Source organism: Lissotriton helveticus, chromosome 3_1 (assembly GCF_964261635.1).
Source record: "Lissotriton helveticus chromosome 3_1, aLisHel1.1, whole genome shotgun sequence".
Classification (NCBI taxonomy): domain Eukaryota; kingdom Metazoa; phylum Chordata; class Amphibia; order Caudata; family Salamandridae; genus Lissotriton; species Lissotriton helveticus.
Genome location: NC_136061.1, coordinates 617,300,763 through 617,327,151, shown reverse-complemented (window position 1 = coordinate 617,327,151; position 26,389 = coordinate 617,300,763). Strand labels below are relative to the sequence as shown.

General features: G+C 43.1%; 1 protein-coding gene across 1 annotated transcript in view; it reads left to right on the top strand.

The window, feature by feature from the left end:
* The window catches only part of ABCA12 (ATP binding cassette subfamily A member 12), a 644,885-nt gene that overhangs the window by 4,966 nt on the left and 613,530 nt on the right, over positions 1-26,389 (top strand). Inside the window, exon 2 of the mRNA XM_078680598.1 lies at positions 7,562-7,655. Coding sequence (XP_078536724.1) covers positions 7,562-7,655 — 94 coding nt within the window. The remainder of the gene's footprint in view (positions 1-7,561; positions 7,656-26,389) is intronic.

The window sequence follows — 26,389 nt, the reverse complement described above, 5'->3', positions numbered from 1 at the left end:
GCACAAACATTTTCCAGAAAGCATGCTTTAAAATTCAGAACTGGCAGCATCAATGTACATATATATTTCATACCATGACTCATACCATCATTTTGGTCCACCATTTATATAATTTATATTTATTAAAAGTGAGGACTAGACCAGGGGAACAGTGCACTTTATACATGGGTAGATTATGATATAGAGATTTCAAGAGTCATGTTTTACTGAAGTAATCCACAGCACATGTGTAGGTGCTACATAAACATAAATATATAAATTAATAGAGAACCATGCATTCCGAAATGAGAATAATATATTATACAGTCTGTGTGTAATAAGCAGAGCAGTGAATAGTAATAAGGATATATATCAGTTTTAGTTTCGTAATGCAGATGTTCCCAACCCAAAGCTTTTAGCACTGAGCACAAACCCTCACAGTACATGGTGACATTGAAATAATAAGTGTGAATATCTTTTTTTAATGATTCTTTAGGGGATAGAGCCATAATGTCCAGGGTTTGGGATTACAGACTCCTGGAGCACTCATAGAGAAGGATTTATTTAGATTATTTGACTTTGTGAATGCAGTGATTTCAAGAAAGGAGGAGTCTCTGGTTCAGTATTGCTGTTAGTCGCCGAAAATAGCCAATTTCTGGGCTAGTTAGGTTTGGGAGCTATTGTCAGCAGATTTAAGGGTAATGCAGGTTGGTTATTTGGCACTCCTGATCTTAATCTGGAGCTAGAGCAGTGTGCTCAGGATCAAAGATATAGGATCACACTTTTTTGAGTCTGGGCACATTTAGCCTCTATTTGTAATGTAACTTTGAGAGGTGAAGTTTCTGAACTCTGAAGTGAGTTTTCATAGTCCAGCTTTGACAACCTGAGGGCGTTAATCCGTGCGTTCATAGTTCAGTTTTGACAATGCGAGGGATTGAATCAGTGATTTCATAGTCTAGCTTTAACAATGCGAGCGATTGGATCAGTGTTTTCATAGTCTAGCTTTAACAATGCGAGGGATTGGATCAGTGTTTTCATAGTCTAGCTTTAACAATGGACGGGATTGAATCAGTAGTTTCATAGTCCAGCTTTAAAAACTTGAGGGTTTGAATCAGTTCCTTATAATCATTGGACTAGTTTCATAACTTGTAGGTGCCAGAGCTGACGCTGTGCCCTTTTTGACAATGAATTGAAGTCTGCTTGAAGTTCATATTCTGAATCAGGAAAAAGCCTAGACATTTAGTGTCTTTCACAATGATGTGTTGGCATTTGCTGAGACATATTTGGACCAGGAAGTTGCAGTTCAGTAAAAAAATCAGAAAGTACTCTGTTTTAAGTGGGTAGAGTTTCAGTTGGTGCATCATCATCCTCGATTCTATGACAATTAGTGCTTGTGTAATGATCTGAATGTGTTTGGGAGATGAAATTTAAAGCTGGAGCAGAGTGTAGTTAGAGTGAAAGTGGTATACCATTTTTGAATGATAGTGTCACCACAGATTGAAGAGAGTGAGGTGAGATAGTATGAAGCCTTTTGGACTGCTTTGGTGCAGCACTGCAGGTTTGGAGAGAGTTGGAGAGTTAGATGTGTTTACACCAGTGTGATATGACACGATCAATTTAATTCATGTGTCAGTGCTGTAGCCTGAGGATTAGCCAAGTATGGTTTTGAGATTAGGAGAAGAGTTGGCCTAAAGGCAAGGCAGTCGACCTCGAATCTGGGAACCTGGGTTCCAGTCTCGTCAATGACACTGAACATCCTGTGATTCTGGGCAAGCCACTTAATCTCCCCCTACCTAACAAAAAAAATGAATGCGTCCAAATGTAATGCAACTGGTGCTATGTAAAGCACTCTGATACCCGATTCGGGTCTGGTACGCGCTATATAAAACTCTATAAAAGATTTTTTTATAGGCTTAATCCTTGGAAAATCCTGATGGCTCTTGAAAGGTCAATGGACCTTTGCCACTGTTTGTGAATTGGAGCTGGAACAAAAACATAAACTATGCTTATATCATTGACGGTTAGAAACTTAAATGTTCAGTCAATGATGGGAGGTTGGTGACATTTTTGACACCCTTATTTATCTAAAAGGATTAATATTGTTTTGTCATCTTTATTCAGATTAGTCGGTTGAAAGAAAAATCAGTAAAAGATTCATTAGGGACAGCATAAATCAATAAAGAGTGCTCCATAACGGAAAACATCACTACATTAATTAGGGGACCTAACCTATTCTAAGTAGAACCCATGAAGAGTCCTTTTTGGGAAAGAGCAAGAGTGAGAATAAAAGAATAACTTCCCATAGAGAGTCGTTCCGGAAATGCAGTCGAGATCCCTTCAGCTGCACTAGCACCCATCAATGATAGAATGATCTCTGCAGTAGCATTGATCAGAAAAGGTCATTCGATAAAAAGAAACAAGTCACCTTTGGCAGGAGTTGTTGGTAACAAAGCAAAAGATCAATTCTCCAGGAGAAGAGACTCAAGGCAGGGGAGGTAGGTCTGGGTCTGTGGGTCTCGCATCGGGAACTCTCCATACTCTAACTAGGAACACTCATTATTATAAAATCAAACAATAATGCATCAAAACTCTATTTGGTATTAGCTCCTTTAGCCAATGGAAACCGCTCATCTGATGGCGTCGTCAACATCCGATGTCTCTTCTCCCTTTTCCCACGGTAAACACTCACCTTGATATAGTGTTTAACATTGTTTCAGGACTATGTTACACCAGGAAAGGTTCTCATGAGAATCTCCTTACCTAAGTTGAGAGATGCGCTTTGAGTTTCAGTGTGAAGACAAAGGCTTGCCAGAGATGTGGAGCAAACTAACAATAATATTCTGATGAGGCATACATACAATGTCTAATCATTATTTATTATAACAATCACAGCAAGTCTCATTGTATTAAGGTAAATGACCTAGGATGGGGTGAGGGAACTGAATGAAACACAAGTTTGAAGTCAGGACGTTCTTAAGCAAGTTGCTGGTGCTAGGCAAACTATTCCAATAACGTGTATGAAGCCATAAGCAAGAGTCAAGAGAAAAAGGCTTTTAGACCTAACTAAAGGGACCCATTTAAGAATGGCTGCCATAAAAAAAACAAAAAATCTGCATAAATTCGCATCACCTTCAATAAGCACACTTACCCCTAACTATGTGAGTGATTAATATATTATTTGTGGCATTGTTAAGGATTCTTTCACGTTTATGCAGTAAGCGCATTCTTTCAACGTGCCATTTTCTATGTGAAAACATTACTGCAGCAGTTTAAACGCATTTCTAAAGAGCAATTATAACATGGTGTGCAAGTCAAATTTTATTTTTGAACTAATTTTCTCCATCAACTTATAGAAATAAGCCATACAGTTTGTTGTATACAGTAATAACATCCTTGTTATAAGGCATAAATCACTACTGGAGTCCGGCCGGTTCCTTGTAAAAGATTTGACAGGGAGGCATCCTAGCAGAATTTTACAAAACAGTGCTCTTTTTATCAGTGAAAATATATGATCAATTTAGTTCTCAGACCCAAATGCAGGTTTTATTCTCCTCAGGGTAAGCAACATGTTTTCCATTGTGCTAAGCAGACATCCACAACCAATAGTTTCCCATAGCCTATCTAAGGTATAGGGACCCATGGTCTCCAGATTGGTTCAATATGCATAGTAGCCAATGTTGTTGAGGCTAATTGCAATATGTTTGAGCCATGGTAACTTGTAAGAATGGCTGCGATCCCAGAGTTCACAGAATAGTTTGAGGTAGGTTGATAAAACCTGATTTGGACCATATTCAAAGCCAGAGCGGTTTAGAGCTGCCTTGGCTTCAATGTTGTTCAAGCCCAACTCATGTCTATGTGCTTCCATCTGACCAAGTCCCGGTCCTGAGGAGAACCCCAAAGAAATTAAGGGTTCATGAATGCGTCGCCCATTACCAGCTAGTCACAATACCCATTTACACACAGAGTAATCCTGTGTGTGAACAAGCCAATGAGCCTTTTGCATTGTTTCCACCTTAGGCTAGCATGTTGTGGCAGGCTGCATTTCTGAAATATTGTAAATAAGTTTTGTCGCCACCTCTTTTCAAACTTGGACTGGTCAATGTTTGTTACATATGTATTGTCACTTTATTGGTTCTGTACCTTTTAATTGTCGAATGTTTTTGTGTTTTTCATGTCTTTTTGAACTTTCTAATTGAGTGTTTTTCCATGTTTGACATGACATAAAATGCTGATCATGTTTTTTCAATATTAACTAAATAAGAATGGTGGAATAAAGACACCAAAATCACTTTAGTTGCCAAAGTGTTTTTTCGAAACATTTCTTGAATTCACACAACCTAACATTTTCTTGTTTAAATCCATTGGGGTCCCAGCGCCAAGTTGTAAAAAACAGTGTAGAAATTGATGTCAATTTTCTGGAGACCTGCTGCGTTGCTGGACTCCCAAATCTCAGCGCTATATAAGCCCGCAGCAAGTGCTTTGGCTTGATATGCTTGTAGCTGGCTTGAATTCTCTACGCTACTGCTGAAACGGTGGACATCATTTGACTGCTGGACCATGCTCATTTCACTCTTTTTCTGCTATTTGTCCCAGGTTAGATTCGCGTCGTACCTTATCCCTAGATAATTGCAGAAACTGACCTGTTTTCGCGGCCGGTTGTCAACTCTAGAGTAATTGTTTATGTGCACCAATAATAGACCGGCATATATTTAGTTTTTGGAATATATATGTTGAGTTACTTCCTGGAACAATGCAATTCAAAACCTTTAAGGAGTTGGTGCATGGAAATCATGGCATATGTTATTTGCTGCTGGCAATTTAATCATCTGCACTATCTTATGATCAGTTAAAACCTCAACTAGACAAAACTCAGATCCCTCTCCAGGAAGAACATTAATCACCGGAGTAATCTTGTCATTTTTATTGTTGCCTGGAAATTGCTGGAGGCCACGAAGCGGCAGCAAGTGCTTTTAAAACCAAAATAATCTTGTAAACAGGGCACCCGGGGGCATATTATCAAGCCTGGGCGATGAAATTATTGCCGCTTTATCGACAGAAAACTGCCGATAAAGCGGCGATAATGGGCTTGATAATATGCTCTATGGAATTCCAATCGAAGCCCATGTTAGATGTGAAGACATTTAACATGGGCTTCGATTGGAATTCCATAGAGCATATTATCAAGCCCATTATCGCTGCTTTATCGGCAGTTTTCTGCCGATAAAGCGGCGATAATTTTATCGCCCAGGCTTGATAATATGCCCCCCCCGGTGCGGTGGCACTCGTCACACTGCCATAGAGCTGGCCCTGATTATGCCAACACACGTTATCTGGACCTTCTTGCATACCTGCTTAAGCGGCTTCAAATTGCAGAATGCAGCAGTAAGGCTTATTTTAGATTTACTTAATGGTCAACCCATTCATTCACTTCTGAAAGTTCTCCATTGGCTTCTTATTACTAATAAAATTACGTTTAAAGCCCTTCTGATCGCAGGGCTTCCCAACAGAAGGCTCCTAATTATCTATGCAATAGATTTAGGAAGTATTTCTCACCCCATACTTTAAGATCAGAGCATGCTTTACTTTTAAAATGCTGTTGGAATCGTTTAAAAGCCAGACGCGGACTCTCTTTCATGGTTTTAGCTTCTAAGACTTGGAATGAGCTACCTGTTGCACTGAGGCCCATGGGGAAATGAAAAGCTGCTCAGGTTGCATTGGAAAACTTGGCTGTTCGACAACGACTAATTTCTTTCATGTTTCTGGTTCCAGTTTTGTGCTTTAACAGTGGGATGCTAGTGGTAGCTGTGCACTCATAAATGTTTTTTAATTGACTGATTGCATTCCTTCCTCAGGAACAAAAAACATTATCCACCCAAAACAGAGTTCTTTCTTGAGCGTAAGGATGATGCTAGAATGGAGTTTAATTTAAGGCACTCTTCATCATTCATGTGATACTATACTGCCACTGAGGTCCTGCTGGCCATGTAAAGATGGTCTACTAATTAACGCTAGCTTTGACGTGGTTCTCAAGCAAGTAGCCAGTTTAAATGGAACATGTCGGTCAATTTGGTCTCGTTTCAGTAAGAGGTCGTCACGATCTCGCTTCCAGCGATTAAGCATGGCGTCGTTTGTTGGCTTATTGACAGGGCGACCGGCCTCCCATATGATGATTTTCCTGCTTGGCTCCTCAATTTAGTTGAGCTGTACATTTTGGCCACTTCTGGCCTCAGACTGGGCTCCAATTGCAGATTTAAAGTTATCACTAAGGGATCATGGCCAAGAAAAAAACATTTTCTTCCTGTTGCACTCACCTCCTCCTCCAAGGAATATCCATTCAGAGAGAAGGAGTTCTTCACATGGAATTGAACATTTTACATTAGGGAGGTTTAAACGTTGTTTGTGTAATACCGTATGCGCTGTTTCTTTACGATAAATGATAGTACAATGTGACCGTAACAAATGTCAAGTAAACCATCAATATATTATGTCCAGTACACTACTCGTGCAAGCTTATTCGAGTAATGTTCTTCTTAACCCACCCTGTGCCGTGATTTTAGTGTGCTAATAACAATGCGTCTCTAGTAGATCACTCTTCTGCAGTTTGCATGTGTGCCAGTTTACCTTTCGTTTCACTACTGCTGACACATTGTTCACTCAGGCCAAAACAACATAGTCTCCCACACAAACATTCTTATCACTTTGTACTACTCTGTATCAGACATCTCTTATTCCCATACACTGTTGACAATGATGACATCCCTAGATTCAGGCATGTATACTATGTTAAACAATAGGCATGTATATTTTCTCATGCATAATGAAATATGCAACAATGTTCAGGGTACCCTTGGAAACCTACAATTGTTGCAGGTTTTCAGGCGTACTCCTTGAACCATTTGTGAATTTCAGAAAGCCGTAGATCATACATACACGTTCAAAGAATGTATTTAGGAATCAGCCTTGTAGTTTTGAATAATGGTAGTGCTTTTAAGAGACTGAATCTGATTGAATGTAAAAGCAGACTGGGAATGTGTGTCATAATGTAATAGTTTGAATTTGTGGGCAGCTGCTTGCCCTGGGGGTGGTGAGAGACTTTTAGTGCTATTCAAATGATGTTATCTATCTTCTTAAGATATTGACTACTCAGAAGAGGCATCATTCCCCTCTCAGTAGACATGGATAGTCACTCAGGTTGGAGCTAAGTTATTGACTGTCCTGATGAGCTCAGCTCTCTGCCTAGCTAAACTGTGCTCCGGATCTATTGGGCCATATGAATGCATTCCATACTGTGAATTTGATGTGAGGGAGTGCAGTTGGTGTGCCTATCTCTGCGTCTTTCAGAGTGCGGGTATCCCCGCAGTTTTTGTTCACAACGCAGCTTTTGCAATGCTTTAGTAAATAACTTCAGATTACCTTCCAGAGCGAACATCTTCCAGTGAGTGAAACAATTATCCCTGCGTGGTACAATTGTCATAGTTCCTTGTGATTATATGTATCTTCTACTAAACTACGGCTAATTGTTCGAGCTGCACTTTTACTTGTGCATGAGATTATATCATCACTGTTTCCTTTTGTCTTGCAGGTCTGGTCATGTGTTCTGATAATCTGGCCAATAGTCATTTTCATTATTTTGGCTATTACCAGATCTAAATTTCCTCCGGAACTTGTACAAAACTGTAAGTCACTATGATTACCCTTTAGTTTGTTTCTATTAACAATCATATGATTTTGTCAGCATGATTTCTAAAGTATTAATTTAGGATAGACATATTACTGTGATATTCTATTTATGACCCGTGCCTAGTGCCCATGTCCTTATCAATTACTATACACACAAAGTGAAGAAATCTGATGGACTTATATAAATATTTGTCTTAATATGGTTTAGTGGCTTATTGCAATTCTATATGTGATTGATAGTAAAATATCATCATTTCATAGCTCCTGACATGAGTATGACACAGTACATCACCATGGCTTACACAATGTATGTAATGCTGATTTAGAAGTGCAACAGTAGAATCATGGAATGCAATTATGATTGTCATGTATTATTATTTTTATTGGCATTTAACATTGCATTCAGTACACAAGAGAACTTGTTCGCCAGCACAACCAAAAGGAAAGAATATAAGGGACTAAGGAATGGAGGGGAATGGGAAGGGAGGTGAAGGAAATCACACATTGCTTGAAAAGCAGTACACAAAGGCATTGTCACGATTCATAATACAGTATGGATTGGGTACGATTGTAGTACAGAATGTATTCCATAGCGATTACATATGGGCGAGTTGAAGATTGTATCAGTACATTTATATTCATCTGGCATTATTCATTAGATCTCTGAGGAGTGCCATATAGTAATATTGGCATTAAACAGTTAGTCGCATACGTTTATTGCTTGCAGAAGAGTGATCTCGGTTAGTGTAGACTATTGCATTGCCCTGGTAGAATCTGGGATGTCTGAGTCTTTAGTACGAAGCCAGGAATTAAAGGGTTCCCAAATATCTACTTGATGGGAGCGTGGGGATGATTGCTTACATGTATTATTGAACACATACAGAAATAGAAAAACTGCACATTAGCAGTGAAACAGGATTTTTTTAAAAGTTAGGAGTGGATAAATTAATCTGTCTTATTTGTGGAACTCCACCTCTTTTATAGGACTGAAATTGACTCACTTGAAGGTCTCCACTAGGAAATAATGATCAAGATATGACATTAAATAATCTGCTGATTTTAGAGTTTGCTGTGGATCTCCGTGAGGGATGGGATATCTTATTTTGACACCTACGAAAACCCATGGTCCACAGCAGCCCCACTAGTCAGTCATCATTTACTTTCTATTTATAATCCCCAGTGTAGAATGTCAGATAGTGAGCTTGATCCATAGTACATGTCCTCCCTTATGCTATTTAAAGGTGATCTAAGGGGCATATTATCGAGAAACGGCGTTAAAGTTATCGCCGCTTTAGCTGCAGCAAACTGCCGCTAAAGCGGCGATAATGGGCTTGATAATATGCCATTGAGAATCCCAATAGAAACCCATGTTCTGGTGTCAACATGGGCTTCCATTGGAATTCTCAAGGGCATATTATCAAGCCGATTATCGACACTTTAGCGGCAGTTTTTTGCCGCTAAAGCGGCGATCATTTTAACGCTGTGCTTGTTAATATGCCCCAAAGTCCGTAAATACTTACAAAGGTAGATATGCCAAAACAAGTCTCATACCCTGGATTCAGTACCTCAGAGATCTGTCTGTTAAATTTAATCAGTAATATTTCAAATCTGTCAGGATCTTTAATGAATTGTACAAGTCAAAAATACAATCAGTTTCCAGAAAGGCTTTGAAAACTAGAAGTTTAGATAGACATTCAATTATTATGAATTCAAATACTCAAAAATGCAAGCAAACCACTGAACTAAAATCCAGACTTCCTTCTTACAAACTTACAACTAAGCAGTCGCAGGTCGTTCTTGCAAAGTATTAGCATTTGAGTCAAAATGTACTCTTTAACATGGCATTTCTACCAAAGATACTGTAAACCCTCTATACTGCTCTTGTAATTGAGACTTAAAACAATGCACTAATAGGAAAACCTCGAAAATACATTTCTGTGAATTCTTGGTTAAAATAGAATTTTAAAAGGCTCTATCAGATCCTGCGGTTTATCACAAGTGGTAATTTGGGGGAGTTCCTATATCAAAGAGGGTGGGGGGCACTTATTAGGGAAATCTTGAATGCTGCTAGGTGGGTGTTATATAAACTAAATGTGGAGGAAAGGAGAGACGGCTAGGTTTGAATGTCGAAGTCAATTTACTTCTTGAGCACTGTTGAAGGAGCTAGATATTCATGTCTTCACAAATGTGAAGAAGCTTGAAAGAACCAGGAATCCTACAAGCTTAAATTGGATATGTTACTGACAAATTATTTTTATTTAATAGTAGGTGACAGAACGAAATGTTTCCAAGAACAACAACTAGTGGTTTTGCTGCCCAATCATAAGCTGGTAATTAAACTTGTCACACATGCACTAATTTCATTTAATTGGCTCATGGGAGTGGTGTAAACCCGCAGCAGACAATTGATTAAATTCACATCTTCCTTGAATGTGACAAAAAGCTTCCGGTTTGTAAGGAGCTCAAGTAAACATGTTTCTGTATCACAGGGTTCAATACCAGGCAGGTACCATAATCGAACTGTGATCACCCCACAACTCATTCTTCAGATTTTCACTAGACATGTGCACCAAGCTCTATCTTGATAAGTGTTTCATGCATTTGGTAAATAAAATTAGACTTTTGACCTACATTTAGTTACCTATTGCAACAACACATCATCAGTAGGGTAAAGGCCTATGGCAACATTCTACTGGCTGCATGCCTTTTTCTCCTAATTAGTCGCCTTCATAATTATGCTAAAGAGGGTTTGCTGCTAAGATGCTGCTCATGAATGCCATAGAAAAACAATTGCTGCAAGTCTGTTCCTGAATATATTGTGAACTCGCGCTAGGCGCCTCCATAGCAAATACACAATAAAGAAACAAGCCAAGAATATGTCTCTTTCGAATGACATAATCATGTGACTTTTCTTATGTGGCCTTTTACATATCTTTCTATAAAATTACATAATCATGTGACCTTTCACATACTTCCACCTTCTGGCATCTAAGAATTGTTACCACAGGTGATGTAACTGAATCAGATTCTAATCATTGTTATGGATACCTTACAAATTAAGTGTTTGAAAATGTGTTGGTGAGAAATTTGAATCTTACCGAATTGTGACATTGCTTATTCTGTTGTCGTCCCCTGTCTCTATTTCCACGAAAAAGTACCATACGTGGAAATAAACGAAATTGCAAGAAAGTGACACATTTTGAACATTGTAAAGTTTGTCAAATTATCACAGCTTCACTTGCGGGTATTATTGAAACCAACAGAGGGCATTTTAGTGTATTTGCTCACATGCTTTATTTTAAAACATTACCATCATTGTGAAGTTCTTAAAGTGAGTGTAGGTTTAAAGATCTCAGAGTTGATGAAAGTGAAATCCTCCAACTTTACACACCCCTATCCAATAGTTCAATATGTTCGCTGTATCCCTCTATACATTTTTCCTTCCTTAGTCATTAAAACGCCATTCTTATAATGTCAATTTTAATTGAGGTGTCTCTAAACAGTTCTTATGTGCAAATCAATGCGTACTGATTGGTGTTTCAGAGGCAGAGTGGAAAGCTGAGCAACAATGGCAGAGTAGAGTCCTAGAAGGAAGACAAGAGCTTATAGAAAGAGTTGTTTCCTATATGATTTCCCGCATTTAAGCAAAGTGTCTTCTGAATGTAGGGAGAAGGAAGCACGGTCCAAAGGGAAGAACAGTAGGAATGAAAAGACCGTCCTCCTATGGAATATTGCTGGGTAATCAGCAGGATGGTTTTGGCTTTGGATAACTAACCTTGGGTGTGTGGTCAGATGGTAAGGCAGGGGGAGGTTAGAAAGAAAGGATGGCACTTGCATAAAAATCCTTGTGTACAAGATTTGAGGTTTTGCATTCAGCCCTTTGCTTTACTGAGAACCAATGAGGGGTCATTAGACAGGAGGAAATGTGATCAGTGCATTTCAATCCGAGCATGGGATGTAAAGCATATTTTGTGACTCTTTGTAATTGGGAAATAGTTTTAGTAGTGAAGCACGAATAAATATAATTACAATAGACTATATTGAGATCACTTCTGGCAAGACGAGCAAAAATTTGAGGCAGCAGTAGTAGAGTCAGGATCTGTCATAGGGCACTTAGGGGGTACATTGTATTTTTAGTGACATTATTTACTTGAGGGGTCATTGGCACATTGGACTCAAGAAAAACACCCAAGTTGCAGATGTTTTTAGAGAGAGCTGGTCATGGACTTAGTCGACTGAAAATGAATGTGGCTCTCTTGGGGCAAGATGCAGAATGTCGCCCTTGGGACAGCTGAGACACAACTAATTTAAATAAGTCCAATTTATGATCTAGGTATTCCATGACTTTTAATCGTTACCAGGACGGTAAGAGGCTTGGATTTAAATTTGGGTGCTGTCTGCATAAATTTTAATCTCAAGTTATAGTTCTCGTAGTTGTTTGCAGGTAGGGTCATGACATTGTTACAGTGGGATAAGGAGAGCGAAGTATTGGATAGGAAGGAGAACAGTTGTAAATTTTTTGGTTATTCAATATGTAGTACAGAGGAACAATAGGCAATTTGCTACTATTTCGGATCAAAGAGAAAGACATGATTTCTATGTGGGGCCCTTACACCGCATGGGTTGTAATATTGGTGCGGACATCTGAAATCTATATTGTCGATGTGGGGGTGCTCTAAGACATCCCTTTCTGTTTTATTCGTGCCCAGGTTGACTCACAAATACAGGATAGTGTACCTTTTACTGTCACATCTTTGATTTTTTGATGCAGCATTATGTGGTTTTTTTAATTGGCAATGTTATCTCTACATCTAGTTTATTTTGTGCTACAAAAGCATCACGTAACCCCATGGGATTCTGTGGTTATCACATTTTTGCAGTTGGAGTAGTTTTTCAGGAGCTTGTTTGGTTTAAGCCAAATGGCTTTATTGGAGGCCAGTTTGTCTTCTTTGGATGACAGGTAGGAAGGATGGCAGACATTCATGGGTGGCAATTGTGCCTGGTAATGCATCATTTCAGCGCTTAGGACATCTGAGCACATCATTAATTACGTAGCACAAAATTGCGCAGCTTTAAGAATGTGTCCGTGGTAGCGCGGTTAGTGATATGAGGGTGAAACAAAAGACCAGCGTCTAATGTTTTCTTCTACAGCGTTTTCCCTGTCAAAGACATTTAAATAAGACTGGGTCTTACATTGTAGAGTGATATCCACTCGTCACTTGTACATGAGTAAAACCAAAACCCTGTTGACGTCCCCAATACTCCAGCACACTCTCCCTGAGAGCACTCAAACTATGTATCAGTACTCTTGCCTTACCATGCTTGAGAGGCAGTAGCAGGACAGGGCAGAGTCTGAGACACCCTTGAAGGGATTATTGCTGGAAACCCTCCTATCAATGCCATGCCCCTGTATCTTCCTTCATGTCGTTTCCCTTTTCCACACCATGTATCACTCTCTTAGAGCACCTTCATGGTGGGAAACATAGTAGAAGAATCACCTAACCATGTCTCTTTGCCTCACCTTTATTATCTGCTCTCCCTTTGCCATCTATTGTTTCTTTTAACCATTGTAATAATGAAATTTACTGACAGTTTGAGCAACTGTTCCACTCTTGACATTTTTCCTTTGTCCAGGAGGTTCACCTTCCTTTTTCCACTTTTTGCATAATTCCAGTTGTTTTAATCCAAATAGAGCACTCAAACTGCAAACTGGGAATCCAATCAATGTGCCCTAAGACTGGGGAAACACTCCAATGAGTTCTCAATCCTGTAGCATCAAGGGTAGTCCCCTTAATCTCTTTGTCCAGGTTCTGGCTGGTAGTGGTAAGCATTTATTTTTGCAGAGCAATCGCTGCACTCAAAGGTAATGCCTACTGGCAACCCCTTGTATATAAAGCCTGATGACTTGTGGCAAAAGGGGACCCTTTGTGTGTATTTGTTATTGATGAGCTGCCAGGCAATGTCCCTTCTAGACAGGAAGATAAGCACTGAAGCTTGGTAGACAAGGCAGGTAACAATCTCAGGAAATACCTGGAGACCTTCCCGAGTTTGGGAGATCCACGAGACGACGCAAAATCGAGCTGGAATGTAGGTCCATGTGGAGAGAGATCTGTGTGTATACGAATCTCAAGTGTAGGGAAACAAGAAGAAAAGGAGGAACAAATAACAGTGCAGAGATATGCCAAGTGGTGAACAAACTTAGCAAGAGGGAACCATACAACTTAGCAGTTGCAAGATAACTTGTTCCAGCCTACATGCTGCTTAAATGAGTCGGCAAGCAGTCCTTCTCTTGAACTGATCGGTCTTCCTGTGTTCCACCTAAAAGATTCGGCTCATGCATCTCAATCCCAGAAAATCATGATCCGAGCTCCACATTTTCCATGTCACTGAACATTTCTTCTGGTCAGTTGCTCTCCGAATCTTTTCAGGAATCCTGACAGTAAGGCAATCCTCTGCCTAGAGTGCCATTGTGGACACAAAATGATGGACTAAGTGAGACCAATATGTCCAGATGTGGGTTTCCTGTTCAACGTGCCGCAGGACTCCAGCTGTACCTCACTGATGAGGCCTAAGTAGGCTGAAGCCTATTTGGGGGCTACCTGTGTTCCCTTTCCGGAGGGGGCTTCTCCCAGCAATTCAGGAAAGACTGTAACTACGAGGATCAGGGTCAGCTCTAATTTGCAGAGGGCAGGCGTCTGTCTTTAGTGACATGGTGGGGTAAATACGATGAACTGTAATAAGGCTGTGGAGCAATGGCTAGGGGCAGAGATTAATTCAAGCATTTCATCAATCACCTTATTATTTTTGTTGCCCTGAAGATTGTACCTGTCTTATGGTCTTGTAGGCACCAACCTCCACATAGCATTCAAGAATGAGTGCAAGGCCTCACCACTACTCCACCAAAGAAGGTTGCCTACATTAACATGCCTACATTCAGGTAGATGGGAATCTTAAGCATCAAACATGGCCATTAACATGCAAACACTTTAGAAGGTTAAGAACAAAGCATCAAACATGCAAATACAACCTAAAAAGAATATAACAATGAAAAGTAGCAAAAATGTAAAAACTCCCGCCTCAGTAAATAGCTAGCCAAATGGTGTGCTTCCATGTGCCTAAAAACAAGGTATTAAAAGACTAGTGGAAAGATATCGGCAAAGAGTATCCGAATGAAAAACTGTTGTTTATTCTGCTTCCCCTCATCACAATAGTCTACGGATCTCCTAAACTCATGGGCTGCAGTTTGCAAAAGTATAAGGCAGTGTTTTCTAAGCCGTGGGTCCACAAGCCGATATTTGGTGCATCATGAAACTCCAAGAAATACATAAAGATGCCTTTAAATTCTATATTTATCTTGTCACATTTTCTGGGCTTCAAAGACTGAGATCATTCTGGCAATTGCTGTTTATGTTGTTTAACATGGGGATTGGTGTTTACAAACTACTCTCTCTTTGCAGTCAGAGAAAGAAAAGTAAAGTGAATTATGTGACAATCTTGCTGGGGTACAGATAGGATAGCGTGAAAGGAAGAGCTTTCTGATGTAATTTTTCGTAATGAAATTAAATATAATAATGTGCAAATGAACTCAACACACTACGCAGTTGGAAGAGCAAAAATGAAGTGCATTATATATTCTGATGCTTCTACAACATATCCTGCCAAAGCATTGGCAAAATACTTAAACGTTGATTACATGTGAAACAGACATACATGAACAAGCCAGGGCCAAAAAGACATCAAATAGATTAGAACATGTGTACGGTTAATACACATTAATAAGTAGAGTAATGTCTAGCTTAGGTTTTGTACTGGAAGGGTATCTTTCCATGACAAAATATTATGCTTAAACATAGTTAAAACATTTTCCAAGTTTGTATATGTGCTGTACTGTACAACTCACATATGCAGTTGAAAGAAGGGTGCTTTTCTTTAACTTTACCCCTGCCTCAGGGAGGCATAGTTTTGTGGTGCAAAGTCATGCTTACCATTTTTAGCAGGTGGGGCTCTCTGTCAAAAACCTATGGGTGGTTATATGGGGATTCTCTTACACCACCCAAAGTAGCAGGTTCACTTTGCCTTAGGGCTACTTTTCTATACAAAACAAGTTTTGAACTTTGAAAGTAAATCCAAATTCAAAATTTTGCACGAGTTTGCACCATATTGATACGAAATGAAATGAAATGAAATGAAAAGTGAATGAAATGAAAAGTAGATTTATAAAGCGCGGTTGCTGCCCAGGGGCGTCCAAGCGCTAGACACCAGTCAAAGTGTTAATGTGTCTGACCTCAGCATGATAGCACCCAGCCAATGACAATGTATGAAAGGAGGTGATAGAGCCATATGACCAAACTCTCTTTGGAGGGAACCTACCCCCAGATGCATCAAGAACCCATTTTGCTATTCCTTAATAGCGAAAAATAACGCTTCGCTATTAAGGAATAGCAAAATGCAATGCATGAAGAAATCACTAAAAAAATGGCGATTTCTTAAAATTCCTTAATTGCGACTCGTAAATTGCGAGTCGCAATTAAGGAATACCTCCCCATTGATTCCTATGGGCCTAGAGGCCCATAGGAATGAATGGGAAGACATTCTCACTTTGCGAATCGCAAATTTAGAATGCGATTTCAAGGGTGCAGGGGTGTCCAAAGGACACCCTGTTGCACCCCTGAAATTGATCTGTGCACATATGTTGCGCACACACATGCTTGTGTGCGCAACGTGAAACTTTGAAAAATGCACTTTAGTGCATTTTTTAAAGTTTTTGCATATTACCATGAAGTTCAAGTTCATGGTAATTTGCGAGCCCTATTAGAGAAATCGCTATTTTTTAAACTTTAATGCATTGCATTTAAGGAATCTCAATTTGAGATTCCTTAAATGCAAGTAATCGCAATTTTGCGATTTTCGCATTTGGGAGGATGCATCCCAAATGCAAAAATACCGGTCTCAAAGGGGCAGATACTGAGACTCTGCCCCTTTGCGAGCGGATTGTACCTTGATGCATCTATGCCTAAGTCATAAGCTATAGCCAAAAGCCCAGTCTGTGCCTATTTTAAACCAGTGAAGTGGTTTGTATTGTTTCTCATCTGAGGGAAGCACAGAGGTATGTATGCTCGTTGCTTTAGAGGTCAGCAGGCTTTGAACACTGATCTCCAGCTGACATAGAGCCTGATAGCCCCGTCACTGTAGATAGGGCGTGTCGCTGGGCTTGGTCTCGCCCATGATGTCAGAATGTCATGGTGACTGTGGATGATTGATTGATGGGAGTGTTTGGCGTTTACAGTAAGGGCAGAATGAATGCTCGGGGTTTCCAGTAGGTGCGTTTTTCCATTCAATCGCAGGTTCAGAGGATTGTGAAGAAACAACAAATTGGGTCTTTCATTTACTAACAAAGACTCTGTGATGACATTCAAAGGTCAGGCAGGTTTCTGCTGGGCTGGTCGGTTTCTATCTGCACGTGAGGCGGGTCTGGGCCTGTGATTTTTGCCTTTTTATTGCTCCTTGAGTCATCCCTTTGGTTGTCATCACTGAGCCTTGCCTTCAACCGGAACTCCTGATGCTGGTTTGAACCTTTGTTTAGACGACCGATTCAGGCACGTCTAAAAATACAAGTCTGTGCTCAGAATATGGCTAATGAATTGTATACAAAATATTTGTGGCTCTACAGGTCAACATACACATCAACAGCGGCATCTCACAACAATGTTACAGGTGTAACTCCGCACCTAATACCACAGGCTTTCGGGGCACCAGGTACATGCATTGAAAAAGTTAGCATGTGTGTGCCTGACTTGTTTCTGATGCCCAGTACTACCACAGTGCATCGAGTCACGACCATTCTTTGTTTCTGAAGTACTAAGTCTTGCCAACGAATGTTCTTTGTTTACTGTTATATGAAAATAATAAAATGTTATTTAAAATAAAATAAATGTGTGTACCTGACTTGCATGTAATTACAATGGAGGTGGCGGATTGCTCTAAATAGGGCTAAATTAATATGTTACTGCTGCTTTTCAATACGTGAAGAAAAAAACCACAACAAATTAAAATTAAGTTCAAAAGTTTGTAAATGGCCTATGTTGGACTTGGCCCATTTGCAGGGTCATCCGTGAACTTTTTGCCTTCCTCTTGTATTTTTTCTGACCTGTTGTTGGTGATTTTATGACTCTGGGCACTTTACCACTGCTGATCAGTGCTAAAGTGCCTGTGCTCTCTTTTGTAAATTGTGTTATGGATTAGTGTTTCCTTGATTGCCTATTTGATTTACATGTCAGACCCTAGTACAGTGCACCATGTGTGCCCACGGCCTGTAAATCAAATGCTGCTTGTGGGCTTGCAGCACTGATTGTGCCACCCACAGAAGCAGCTTGTAAAATGTGGCTCAGGCCTGCCATTGCAGAGTCTGTGTGCAGTCTGGGACTGCCATGTCGACTTGGCAAGTGCACACACTTGCCAGTCCCCAAATCTTCACTTTTCTGCATGGTAGTTACCCCTAAGGTAGGCCCAAGATCCCCCCCTGTGGGCTGGGAGCATTGTATGTGAAAGGTAGGACATCCTAGACGTGTGTGGCATGTCCTGATAGTTAAATACTGCCAATATCGTTTTTCACTATTTCAAGGCTATCTACTCCCATAGGCCAGAATAGGCAGTTTGTTTATAACATCTTAAAAACATAACTGACCCAGGTAACAAGATAGGAAAATAAAGTTGTGTATGCCTGAACTCAGAATGTTAAAGTGCATCTCTTAGTATGGGTGATTTTCACATTCTGTGTTTGAAAATACCACTTTTAGAAAGTAGGTATTTTCTTGCCTAACCATCCCGAGTGCCTCTGCTAGGTTTGTGTATTGCATGTCTGGCTTGTGAGTGACAGGAGCTGGGAGAGGGCAGCAGCTCAGGCAGTCTGATGAGTCAGGGCTGGGCTGAATGGGGCCTGAATTTAGAGTAGGGGGAGGAGATTTCCTTTCACCTGCCTGGGCCAGGTTTGCTTTTAACAATGCTGTCTCCACCTCCTGCCAGGAAGTTGCACCACTGAGGACATAATTGGTTTTGGCTGGGTACAGACACTCTCTGCCTTCAGAGAACAAAGAATTTGTGTGTATAAAAAGAGGTATCCAGACCCAAGAACTTTAGATCACTTCTGGGAAATCAAGAGGAACCTTTGTCAAGGAGAAGAACAGGAAAAGCTGAAGGAAGATTACTGCCCTTGGGCTGTTTGCTGTTTGGGGTTGGCCTGCAGTGGTTACTTGTTGCCAAGGAAAGGAGAAAAAGGACTTTGCTGTTTGCTTTGTCATCTTGAGGAAGATCCCCATGGGCTTGAAACTGAGCTTGCCTCCTGTCTGAGGTGTCAGGGGCACACAAACTTCACCACCAGCTCCCCTGAATTTCCTTGCTGAGAATTCCAACCTGCAAAGAGGTGCCTGCTGCTGTTTAGGACCTCTAGAGACTATTTGTTCTTGGGAGCTGGAAGATCGACGCAACGAGGAAGAAATGTGTCACATCCGCACCGATTTCCGACGCATCACCGAGTCACGGAGAAGATGCATGCCGCAACCGCAACTGGCCCCGACGCATTGCCGAGCCACAGAGAAGAAGCGTGCCGCATCCACACCAAGTCCCGATGCATTGCCGAGAAGATCGTCACAGCAGCTGCCGTGCAGCTGCAAACGTTCACGCATCGTCCGGTTCATCGCATCGAGGCGCCATCTTGTCGCATCGTAACCGGAAGGCAGTAAGAAACAGACGCATCCCCTCCTCTCCGGTAAGGAACAGTTGCACCACCTATCCTGCACTGCAGTAAGGAACAGACGCATCGCCTACCCCGTAGCAAGGAACTGATGCATCACCTTCCCTGCGACCCTTGTGTTTGTGTTGCGTGACGCATCTAAGGTACGTTGTGGGAAAAGTGTTGCATTTACAACTTACATTGAACTGAACTATTTCTACCATTTAAGAGCCTAATTTTTAATACTGTATTGTGGTTTTTTGTCATTTGGTCATGTTTAGATAAAGGTTTCTTATTTTTCTAAACTGGTGTGGTGTCAATTTGTAGTGCTTTCACTGTATTACTGTATGTGTTCAGAAATGCTTTATACACTGCCTCTGAGATAAGCCTGTCTGCTCGTGCCAAGCTACCAAGGGGGGTGAGCAGGGGTTATTTTAGGAGTGTATCCCCCTTAACCTGACTAGAAGCAAGGATCCCTGTTTGCACGTAGGTGCAAACCATTGGGAACTAGAGACCCCCATTTCTAACAGCCCAAATCTTTAATTTTCTTATTTTTTCCTAACTGTCCATCCATGGGCCATCTTGGAATCATCCCTACATTGTTTGGAAGGGCTTCCATACTGATTTGTAGCCACTTGTAGAGTACAGTTTTTTTTCACCAGTATAAGTTTGAAACACAGCCACTGAACAAATTGCACTGGCCAAAAAAAGAGCCTAAAACACAGCCATCCTTTGGCGTGTGTGTCAGTCTGGGGGAAAGTGGGAAACTGAAAGTACATATGAGAAACAGGAGGTGAGAAAGCAAGAGATTTGAAAGTGAGAAGGCAGAATGTAAGATAGGTGGAAGTTTGTGAGTGGAGGGAGCAAGAGGCAGTGTGAGAAGAGCGAATGAGATGAGTTTGCATGGGAGAAAGGAGGGACAGGTAAATGAAAATTTCCGTTTCATGTGTGAGCAATGGAGTAGCAGGGGGCAGTCCGCCCTGGGCGGCACTCGTTTTTGAGGCAGCGGAAATGGGAACGCGTGACAAGCTCGCAATTAAAAAGAGGAATCGGGTGAAATGATTGAAATGTATGCACAACAGGAGATGTGAGAATGAAAGGATGATGTGTGAGACAGAGGGGGGATGAGGTAATGTCCGGGGAAGTGAATACTATGTGGAAGTTTAGGCTGCCACAATCAGGGGATGTATATTACCAATACAGGCACAAATGTGACACTATTGCCAGAGGGATTGAAGCAGAAAAATGTGCCTTCACCTAGGATTGAATAAAACCTTGCACTGGCACTAGATGGGCAGAGGATGATAGAAGCAGGAGGTACACTGAAGTAAGATAAGAGACAGGTGAGACTTAAAGCTGGCGTGAGAGTGGGGAAAATGAGAAGAGTGTGATAGAGCATGTATGAGAGATGGGTGGGAAGAGCAGGCAAGAGAGAGGCAGGAATGACTGATGAATGTGAGAAACGCAAGGGTAAGAGACAAGAGATAGAGAAACAAGAGAAATGATAGTGAATAGAGAGGTGGGTCACTCCGAAGAGAGAAATAAAAGCAGCATAAGTAAATAGAAGGAAAAGGGAGAGAGAGAAAAAGACAAAAGAGGAGAGATAGAGAGAGAGCTATAGAAAGGTGAGAGATATACATAGATATAGGGAGAGGGAGATAGAGGAGCAGGGGATATAGAAAGAGAATATATAAATGCAGAGGTCCTGCTACGAGTGCGACCCGCCAATACTGGGGGCCAGCGTCGGATTGGTAACGCGGGCATTCGGGCAATGGCCGAGGGGCCGGTGTCCGAGTGCTGCTGTGTGCCTCTTTTTTTTAGCAGTCTGGGGGCCATTTGGGCGCTGTTGGAATACAGCCAGCGGCCCAGTAGGTGTCTGAGTGGCCTTTCTATAGGTAGGTGGGCGCTCATTACCTCCGTTTAGCAAGAGGTGTCACTCCCTTTGTCTCGCTGGTCGGCCCATTAATGTGTGCACATACTGAGTGGTGGCAGGGGGCCTGAGTGGAAGTGGCCTAAAGTGTTTCACCACTGTAAACTTAACGCATGCATTATTTTACCCCCTCCCCTCCCCCACCTCCTAAAGTTTTTTTTATAAAATTAGGCCAAACAGTGATTTGAGGAGTGATTATGCAAATGTGGGCCGATTTTTTTTTCTGCGTGCCAGGGCCGATTTTCAATCCCAATCCAACCCTGCTGGGGGCCCCCACCACTAGTGCGGCCCCCGCTACTATTACGGGGCCTCCGCCACGAGTGCGATCCATTACTGCGGGGCCTCCAACACAAGTGCGGAGGCCCTTTGTGAATTAGGCCCAGAGCTTTAAAACGACCTAAATAGGCAGTGACCACATTCTGCTGCCCCCTCACTTCACAAGTAGGGAAGGCTTCTGTTTTTGCTATGCAAGGACCTTAGACCGTGACACCTAAGTTCGTTGACAAATGTGCAAGTGAATGGCAACCAGTAGGATCTATGCAGGCTGACGGCAGTAAACGAAACAGGATATGACATCAGCAAGAGCCACATGCAGTGCAACGAGGAGAAGCAGTAAGGAGTGGCAAACAATGACAGCAGCAGGATTTATCGGAAGTGACAGCAGCAAGACTGCGGGATATGGCAACAACAGGCGTTACGACAATGTCATCAGCGCTCGGATTAACTGCAGCAGGAATTTCAGGATATGACAGAGGCGTCATTGTCAGCGTCGGGAGGGAGAGTTGGAGGCAAAACAAAGAGTGACCAGAAAGGTGTTGACATGTGAGAGAAAGTGGTGGAAACACACTCAGGTTCACTCACTCCTTCGTACATACTGTCATGTCAGTGGTTTAAGGACCTGCTCCAGAGAGCTGTGTGCCTCCCAGATGACACCTGTGCCTTGACTGGACATGTTCTGTGTGCAAGAATCGAACACAATTGCTTTCACACTCTACCTGTTCTGCATGCAACGGGAAGTTTTCACTGTGGCTGCCGTCCGTGCAATAGGGATCATTCTACTCACTACATCACAGTGTGTTCATTTTCTACGTTTTAATCCTCAAGTCATGAAGAGTCACTTTATAACCGCCACACCAAGGGCCCTTGAGTTGGACGAATTTCCGACACCCGGTACCTACAAAAACCCAGAGGTTGGGGAATTTGCCAATTGGGCTAACAATATCCTATAGTGTGCATACTATGTGCGACTCGCCCCCCCCCCCAGACCAACCAACCCTTCTTAAAAACAAAACCTGTTACATAGAGGCTGTACACTGACTATAGTTGATGTTCTACAGAGTAGTCCTTTATTTTCATTAACATGATTGTTATTCATTGAACGTTTATACCTCATAATCGACAATCAACATTGACATTCGTTGAGCCTTAAAGACATTCTCAAGATGGAGCAAAGATACAGAATCAGGTTACATAGGTGAAACTGTATTTAAATTCATAAGAACTTGCAATGAACCACACCAACATGAACATTGTATTAGGCTCCCTATGCTTGTTGTCCCAGCAGGCCCCAACTTGCACAGGGCCTGAGCACACCCCCAAGGGCATTTGGCAGCATAGAAATATCACATTTGCTGCTGATCCGACTTCCGAGATGCTGGAGGCAGGAAAGAGGAAGGTTCAAGTCCCGACCACGGCTTTATCTTCCTGGGGGGCGCCTTTGTGCACCCGGATGACGTCACATTACCGCCCACCTCGCTGGTTCACTTCTGGAGCAGTGATGGGGAAGTCAGGGCTCCCGCCTGAGATGCTCCTAAGGGCGCCACCCTCCTAGGTGCGGGTGGCGCCAATTCATTACAACCATTTTACCTTGGAATGAAGCATAATCTGTGGCATAACATGCCGATTCTGTATTTCTTACACCAAAATTAGCATTTTTGCCATTTTACTAGGGCTTTTTCCCAATAAATATTGCCAGGCTTTACCTGCTGAAATGTGTCTGGGAAAAACAGCGCAGATTAGATAATCATCACTCAACTCATAATCAGAAACATGCAGATTCTGTATTTCTTACACCAAAATTAGCATTTTTGCCATTTTACTAGGGCTTTTTCCCAATAAATATTGCCAGGCTTTACCTGCTGAAATGTGTCTGGGAAAAACAGCGCAGATTAGATAATTATCACTCAACTCATAATCAGAAACATGCAGATTCTGTATTTCTTACACCAAAATTAGCATTTTTGCCATTTTACTAGGGCTTTTTCCCAATAAATATTGCCAGGCTTTATCTGCTGAAATGTGTCTGGGAAAAACAGCGCAAATTAGATAATTACCCCCTGGTCCCTTATGTCCTTGTCCCATTCATAAATACGTGGAGATAACCATCTCCCGACAGAAAAAAGATCAGAAAAATGCTGGGACACTAACCCCGCCCCTCCCACCGGGAGTACATAAGGGGTACTTACCCAGCATTCCACCTGTTCTTTTTTTCTGTCTGTCGACAGAATCTGGATGTGGATGCTGGTGCTACTCCTGCTGGGCTTCAGTGGCTTCTTCTCCTGTTAAACCCCGACCGGCTGCCTGGCTGTGCGGTTGGGGTTTCTGGCTCCTTGCCTCCCGGCCTGCTGGGCTTGCTGGGAGGCTTGGTCCTTGACCGGCTCTTGTCTTCCCTGCATTTGGATTCCTGACGGCCCTTTGCGGCTGGTGAGCCGGCCTCCCTGGTCCTTCCGGGTTGTTTGCTCATCTTCCTGTGGCTTGGCCGGTTGGGAGCAGTTTTCCTGCCTTCCTGTTTCCCCCGGCCTTGTGGGGCTGCGTTTGCTGCTTTGCTGGTGGCAGCTTCGTATGGATGGTGGAAGGGGGGGCCCTTGTTGCTGTTTGGCGCCCCCCGGGTGAGTACCGCGTAGCGGTTTCATTTTGCCTGCCTTTCCCCTGGGGTGTTAGTGTGGGTTGCGTTTGATGTTTCCCCTGCCTGCAGTCACGTTCTGGGCGTGTGACTCGGGGGTTTCTTGTACGGTGTTCTGCCCTCCCTGAGGTGCGCTCTACCTTCGGGTGGGGTGCGTGCTTTTCCCTGCTGAGCCTTGTGCTGTGGCGTTGGTTATTCCTGCTCATGTTTTGCAGGGTCTTGCCTTGCCGTCTGTGTTTCCTGCTACCGGATGGCTGGCTGGCCTTCTAGTATACGCCTGGTTACGGTACGGTGACTCCTGGAGTTGCGGGGGATTGTGCCCGGGGCCTCATACATACGGAGCTTGCGCTCCAATGCTACTGTGTTGCCATGTGTGTATTGCCACATTGGTCTCCGTGTCTTGCCTTGTTTTTCTGTGGGCAAGATCTGGTGTCTCTCCCGCTGCAGCGTTTGGTGATGTTCTGCATGTTTTGCTGCCTTTACTGTGTTTCCTGCGGTTCGTTTGCAGGAATGGGATGCTGGGGTGCTTGGTGACTTTCCTTCACGTGGTTTACGACACGGTGACACTGGAAGGATTCGTGGTGCCGTGCGTGGGATGACGGTCTGTTGGAGGAGTCCCTGCTACACGCCCGGAGTCATGTACATATATGTCTCCTGCTTCAGTGCTGTCCCCTTTTTTCGCTGGACGCTGCGTCTGGTGCTGCCACGGTTGCTCATTTTTCACTCCCGCTTCTGCTGTTCGCCTCCTTTTGTTTGGGTCTGGTGGCTAGGCGGTGGGCTTCTGCTTTCTACTGTACGGGCCTCTGTTTCCCCTCGTGGGTCTCTTAAATCGGATCCCGCTCGGCCTTTCATCCTTCTGAGGTCATTGGCACTTTGTCTGGAGGGTGTCATTGGTTTTGGGTGCCTCTCCACGTCTGCTGTTCGACGCCTTGTTGGCCGTGTGCTTTCCTGTTGCACGTTCCTCTTCGGGGGCTCCTGGATTGTCGCAGTTTGGGCTCGTTGGTCTCGTCCCCTGCTGCCCTTGGGCTCTGCCTCTGTGCTTTGTTCCCTTTCTGCCCTCCTCTTCTTGACGTGAGGGGCTGTCTCTTCTTTTTCACCTTATGGTGTTGGACTTCCGCTTGGCTGGTCTTCCTGCCTCCGGTGCTGCTTCTGGGTCGCAGTTTTTCCGGCGGCTTTTTTTATTGGCTCTTTCTTGGGGATCTTGGGTTCTGGTCGTTCCCTTGGTTTTCCTTGTTTCTGCAGTTTGGGGTGTGCTGTGTTTGTGTTTGTATGCTCCCTGCTGTGTGTGACTTGCGTGGTTGCGACCTTGAGCTTGCGCTTGCGCCTTTCCTCCGTGTACCTGGGTTGTGTGTTTCGTATCTGCCCTGGGTTCTGGCTGGGTGGGTTGCGCTTCGGGCGCGGACCCGTTTTTTCCGGTGGTGTTTTGCATCTCCCGAGTGGAGTGCTGCTCTCCTTTTCTTTCTGTGTGGCTTGCTTTGGTTTGCCTGCACTTTGTCTGGAGGGATGTTTTTGTTGCCTTGGACGGACTGTGTTTTTGCTTCTTGTCCCTTGGGCTGCTGCGCTTTCAGCATGTTCGGGCTCCTCGGGGGTGGGGCCCTGTAGTTGAGCTCTTTTCGGGTCCTATGTTCTGCCCCCTTGGTGCCTTTTGGCTCGAGCGCGGTGGCTATGGTGTTTCCGTTGTCTTTCGGCCTGGCTCTCTCTTCTCGGCTCTGGCTTTGCCTTCGTGGCTGCCTTGGGCTGTCTGTTGGGGTGTGGGCCTTGTTGGTGGTGGTGCTTGGTCTCCCCTCCGGGTTTTCTCGGCGTCGCCTGGGCGTGGCCCTTCCCTGTGTCTCTGGGTCGGTGCTCTGGGGTCCTGTGCTTCTGGTGGGCTGTGCCTGTGGCTTTCCCTGACTGGGGTGCCGTTGGCTGCAGGGCGGGTTGTTGCCTCTGTCTTCCTGCTGCTGTTCTGCCTCTCTTGGTCCCTTTCCGTGTTGCCTTTTCCTGCGCTTCTGCGTGGTTCTTGGCTATGTCCTGGACGTGGTTGTTGTGGTGCTGGCTTCCGGGTTTTTTTGTGCCTGGCCCCTTTCCTCTCTGAGGTTGGGTTTTCTCCTGTGTGGGGTCTCCCGTTGGTTGGGGATTTGTTCCCTCTTTTTCGGGCCCCCGGGCTGCTGGTTCTTGGCAGGCTCTGTGG